Source organism: Pongo abelii, chromosome 1 (genome assembly GCF_028885655.2).
Source record: "Pongo abelii isolate AG06213 chromosome 1, NHGRI_mPonAbe1-v2.0_pri, whole genome shotgun sequence".
Taxonomy (NCBI): Eukaryota; Metazoa; Chordata; class Mammalia; order Primates; family Hominidae; genus Pongo; species Pongo abelii.
In genome coordinates this window covers 219,856,087-219,862,086 of record NC_071985.2, presented here as the reverse complement: position 1 = coordinate 219,862,086, position 6,000 = coordinate 219,856,087, and the positions used below count along the sequence as shown (strand labels likewise).

The 6,000-nt window shown below is 49.8% G+C and overlaps 1 protein-coding gene across 1 annotated transcript in view; it reads left to right on the top strand.

Moving 5' to 3' along the window:
* Positions 1-282: 282 nt before the first annotated feature.
* KAZN (kazrin, periplakin interacting protein) overlaps positions 283-6,000 on the top strand; it is a 1,222,068-nt gene continuing 1,216,350 nt past the window's right edge. The window contains exon 1 of the mRNA XM_054541427.2: positions 283-821. Within this exon, the coding sequence (XP_054397402.1) occupies positions 701-821 (121 nt within the window). The 5' untranslated portion in view covers positions 283-700. The remainder of the gene's footprint in view (positions 822-6,000) is intronic.

The following is a 6,000-nucleotide window of genomic DNA, read 5'->3' as shown; positions in this document are numbered from 1 at the left end:
AGGAATGGGGAGCGGCAAGGCCTAGGCGTCCGGAGTGGAGGATGAGCCGGGGACGCCTGCGGGTCCGGAGCTGCACTGCGCCCGCGCCGCGCGCCTCCCGCGCTCTCCCTTTGGCAGCAGCCGGACGCCCGGCGCGTGCAGGACCTGGGACCGCGGCGCTCGCGCGGGGACGCGGGAGCCCAGGGTCGGCGCTGCAGGCAGCGGGGCGGCGCCAGCAAGGCCAGCTCCCCGGGGACCCTGGGGCAGCCTCGCGCCCTGCCCGCCTCCCTGGACTGAGACGCCGCGGGGCCTGGGCAGCGCTTCGCCGGCAGCTGGTGCTGGAACACACCCGGGGCTGAGCTGCTCCCGGGTTCCCTGCCCCTTCCAGGTGACCCCAGGAGTAGCAGCCCCGGGCCGGGGGGCAAGTTCCAGCCACCCTTCCGGGTCAAGAAGCAACGACTCCTGGTTAGGGGGAAACTTAGATTTTTCTTTTGCATGGAACTGCTGCTGTGCAAGATTTGCCAAGGCTTATAGGGTTTCATGTTTTACTTGACTGGTGTTTGAGAAAAACTGCAAGGAAAGGGTGGCGAAAGGAAGAAGCACTATAAACTTTGGGGGCGGGGACATTTTCTTGGAAGTGACAAGTAGCCTCAGATCTGCAGTTCCTGGGCCAGCGACGGCATCCTTTGCTCTGACACTCCAAGGGTCTGGACGCTGCCACATGACCAACACCAAAGACCCCAAAAGAGCCATGGAATCCACGCTGGCGACATCCAGTTCTGCCACAGGCCCCGTCACCTTCTCCCACGTCTTTGGTCAGCAGTGCCAACTTATGCAAGCAGGTAGGAATTGTGTTGTGTGTGATGTGCTCAGAGAATGGGAAGTGGAGCGTTATCCCGGGTCCCCAAAAACAGTGGTCTGTGTGTGTCTGTGTGTCTGTCAGCCTACTTCATCTCTTTCTTGATATAATTTGGGATGTAAGACTTAACTAGCTAGTGACATGTTTGCCTGGCATTTATCACTGTAAAAGATAAAGTTTTTAGGACTTGCCATGAGACAACGTGCTGCTTTTGCAATGAGTGAGGGGCCTTGTTTGTCCTTCGTCATCGATTTTCTCTGTGGCTAGCTGGGGGGTGAAGGAGGGTGCGTCAGGATGGATCTGATGATGCCATGCTGTGGCCATCTTTTGAGGGCAGGTGCCAGTCGTAGCCTGGTTGCCTTTGTCAGCTTGCCTCTCTCTGCTCCTAAGAGTTATGTTTAATCTATGCCCCACCAGCCCCTGCTGGAGTAACTTCCATGCTTAAAAGTGTCTGCTCTGAGCAGCCTCTCCCAGGCTTTGACTTGGTTGTGGGGATTCCTCATTAGTCTGTGCTCATGAATTTGTCTTCCAAATGGCTCACGTTTTATACAGAAGGGAAAGATTGGCATGGGCTGCAGGCCTTATAACCCATGCTAGCCATCTTGCTAGGATGCACATGTGGTCACATTAAAAAAAAAAGGTGAGGATGGATGGCTTGGTGCAAATAGTCACCGTGCTCAAACTCACAAGTGGTGCTTGAGACATGCTTATGATTGGGTTGGAGTCACATACGAAATAGATTGCCTGTTTCTCGACTTTTTTGGCGTTAATTCTCACTGGGAAAACAACCACACGTTCCTCCAATGTTTTCCTGGGTGTTATAGGGTTAATTGTGCATTTTGGCCATGAGTCTCAGGAAGATGGTGAGACGAGCACTGTATTAGGAGTCTGGGGGCCTGAGTCAGTGTTGATGCTTTCACTGGGTAGTTGCATGACCTTGGAAATTGCAGACCTCACCCCCCTTCCTGGGGTATCCGTCCGCTGCTGCAAAACAAGAGAACTGGATTCAGGGCTGCTGGGTCCATCCAGGCCTGAGATTCTGTGAGCTCAGAGGAGCACAGCTTGGGGGAGAAGACACACTAGAGCTGGTTTCTAAAACTGGATGTGTCTGCACAGAGAGGCAGCTCGTGGAGTGGGTGAGTGAGGGCTCTGGAGCTGACTGCCTGGGTTGGGGTCCCAGTTTCACTTATGAAAAACTGTGTGATCTCAGGCAAGTTACTTAGCCTCTCTGTGCCTCAGTTTCCTCTTTTGTAAAATGGAGCTACTAGGCACTCCATAAGATCATCGCAAAGATTAATTGAGTTAATATGTGAAAACATCCTTCTATGGGTCAGTCAAGGCGTCTCTGTTTGCAGGGAGGGGCATAGCTGCCTTTGGTAGTAGACGATGGAAGCATTGAACACACACCCTTTGCCACCCACTGCACTCCTAACTTGATTTTGGTTTGTCCAGAAGGTTGAAAATCTCCCACTCCATACATCTGTGGAATATTTTATCTGGAATGGATTAGGTAGGAGGGCTCGGAAGCTTTCCTGGACTGAGGTTCCCTCGCCTTGCCTTTCTACTTCTCTGAGGCTCCTGTGGGAAGGCACATCGGATTTCTAAAGTACCTCCCCTGTGGCTTCATTCACTTTCTTTTAGAAGCACCCAGGCCTACATCAGGCCATGAAATCCTCTGCCTCTTTTTAAAAAAACATCCTTTATGTCAAGAGATCAATGCAACATGGAATAATAATGACTGGCAGTCTCCAGGGAGAACACTCTCCCTGAAGAAACACAAAGAGGAATCATTAACCTTAAGTCAAAAGAGCTCACTCAATTAGGACGCGAAAGGGATGGAGACCAACACTGATACGTCTCCAGCCAGCCATTTACAGTCCAGCGAGTATCACAAATGAGATCTTAAATGTATGTGAAAATGATTCACAGACTCTAGGGGTTTACAGCTGGGTTAATCACATATGTTCCCAAGTGAGAGGTAGCTGCAGATCCCATGTACTCACTGAGTACCTGCTATGTACTGTGCACAGTGCCAGGAACCACAGGATCTGGAGAGTAAGTTACGGCTCATACTCCTGGAGATGTTGGTCTCACTGGTGTAAACATAAAGCATACTGAGGAAAAGAGAATTACACACAATGTGACTTTTCAATGATACCATTTCCTGAACAACGCTTCTTATATGTTTTACATAAACTAACTCCTGTAATTTTTATAATTTTTTTTTATTTTTTCAGACAGGGTCTTGATTTGTCACCCAGGCTACAGTGCAGTGGTATGATCATAGCTCACTGCAACCTCAACCTCCTAGGCTCAAGTGGTTCTCCCGCCTCTGCCTCCTGCCATCTATGCTGGTCTAGGGCAGGGGTTGACAAAGGTTTTGTTTCTTCTGTAAAGAGCCAGATAGTAAATATTGTTGGCTTTATAGCCCACATGTTTTCGCTTACGACTACTTGGCTCTACCATTGTAGCACAAAAGCAGCCACAGACAAAGTGTATTTGAATGGGCATGGCTGTGTGCCAATAGAACTTTATTTGCAAAAGCAAATGGTGGGCCAGGCTGTAGTGCAGTGGCGTGATCATAGCTCACTGCAGCCTTGACCTCCTAGGCTCAAGCAATCCTCCCATCTCAGTCTCCCAAGTAGCTGGGACCACAGGCATGTACCACCATTCCTGGTTAATTTTTAATTTTTTTTTTTTGTAGAGATGAAGTCTCATTACATTGCCCAGGCTGGTCTTGAACTCCTGGGCTCAAGTGATCCTTCTGTCTCAGCACCCCCAAATGCTGAGATTATAGGAGTGAGCAACCATGCCAGGCTCCCGTAATTTTTTAAAACCCTAGCCAATTTCCATAGGCAAAGGAAATACACAGGGGTTGCCTGCATGCCCACCTTCACACCATTTGGGAAGGAAAGCCTTGGTCTGATGCTCAGGCCTGTGCCTTTAACCCCTAAATTGCATAGTCCCTGGTGACAACTGGGGCTAATCTTTTATATCTGTCGGTATCTCATGTCTTAGGAGAAAAAGTTGATTTTCAGGAATGGAGCAGTAAGGATGCTTAAAGAGGTGGGGATGGGAGGGGGTTGAGTACTAAAGGGCACCTAGGATTTAGTGGGGCAGCAGAGATAGGTTTCTTGGAGGCAGGGCGAAATTGGGCACGGATGAGACCAATAAAAGCTTTGACCCAATTAGCAGTAGTGGGAGCATGAAGGTCTGGTGGGGCCGTGGGAAGAGCATGTGGTTCTTTCTCATTTAGTCCCAGTTTGGCTGTTGCTGGCTGTGTGAGCTTCAAACCAAAGGTTGGCAAACTACATCCCTGGGGCCAAATCTGGCCCACTACTTGCCTTTGTAAATAAAGTTTTATTGGTACACAGCCATGCCCATTTATGTACATTTTGTCTGTGGCCGCTTTTGTGCTACAGTGGCAGAGTCAAGTAGTCATGAGTGAAACCGTGTGAACCATAAAGCCAATACTACTTATTATCTGGCTCTTTGCAGAAAAAACAAAAACTTTGCTGACCCCTCCCCTAGAACAGCATAGGGAGCACAGAATGAGATTAGACAGAATTTGTGTGGCACAATGTGAAAGGGATCAAGCCTGAGAGTGTGGCTCTGAAAGATGCTTATTTGCTGGTACCCTTGATGCTACGTGGTGCTGTGGTTTTCTCACGTTCTCTTCCACCATCCACACATGAGACCACACTCTCAGGCTCATACATGTATGTAGGGGTTGCTTCAGGAAGCTTTTAGAATAGATCTGAAAGTCCTAGCAAGAACAGAGTTCTCAGCATGTGCCCAAATCTATACCATCTGAGCTAGACAAGATCACATCTGCCTGATTTTCATGCCACCCTACAGGGTGGATGGAGCATTCCCTAGTTAACCGGTGAGATTTCCATGTTGGCAGAGTTGGGATTTAAACTTCAGGCAGCCCAACCCCAAAGGCTGTGCTCAAAAAAGGCAATTCCACAGCTTCTGCAAAGGGTTTTCAAAAATGTGTCTTGTCTCGCTCAAGGATTTGGAGGAGAGAGCAGCATTTTGGATCTTGGGGTGGCTTTGGTGCTGTTGCCCACCTTCCTCCCTCTCCAGGTCCTTCATCCCACTTAATAGTCCTGTGAGGAAGTTCATCCTCTTCTATTTCTAACCCCCCACCCAAATTTCTTTTACTTGCCTTTGCCCCTGCTATAGCCTAAAATGGTAGGTAAGAAGTTGGTCTGGCCAGGCAGGCACGACCAATGGAGGCTGCCACTGTCCATTTGTGCTGCCTGACCTCCTTCAGGTGGGAGCTTAAGGCCACACTCCCAGGCAGTGTATCTGCTGATATCGTAATATTCAGAAACATACAGGGGTTCAGCTGTGTCCAACATCTGAGGGTGTTGGGGGGACCTCCGAGGGGATAGGCAGTACAGACGCAAGCTGGTATGCTAGTGGCCTCAGTGCAGCTGGACAAGTCCCCTTGTCCATATTCTCCTGGGTTCCCAAAATGTTTAACTGGACACCCTTTACCCCCTGACCTGGCATTTGGCTGCGTCTCTGCAGAGGGCTGTTGCCCCATCCCCTGGCCTGGCAGTCTATTGGTTGGGTGACCCCCAGCTTGCAGACCATAGCTGGTGGGGACTTCCTCTATTGTGCCAAGTTCCGACTTGCTAAGTTGCCCCTGTGTTACGGAAGTTGATTTCCAACCCATTTCATGTGGGCAGAAAGCATTTCTGCAGTTACCTTGCTTGACCCGAACAACTAAAGTCATTTTATCTAATATGTCCTGCTGACGTTGCATGAATCCAGGCCCAGCTCGAGGAAGGTGGAAGGGAGATGAGGACAGGAAGGTGACAGGACTTCAGCACCTGGACTGCTGCTGCTTGGCACTGTTCCTGGGCTGCAGCTCTGATGCCACCTGCAACGCTCCTTGTTTGCATGATTAGTGAGGGATTGGTCCCCTGCACCACACCATGCAGAAACTCAGACATGTGCAAGCCATGCCTGTCTGTCTGTCTCTCTCATCTGTCAGACTAAGTACCTAGAGCTGTGGTATGGGCAGCTTTTGACTTTATTATCATGCTCCTTCTGAAGGCTGCCAGCTTAACCCCTTTCCCTGCCTTTTAAACAATATAGGGGTCCTTCTGAACATGAAGCCTATGTACATTTGGAAGCCACTTGCCAAA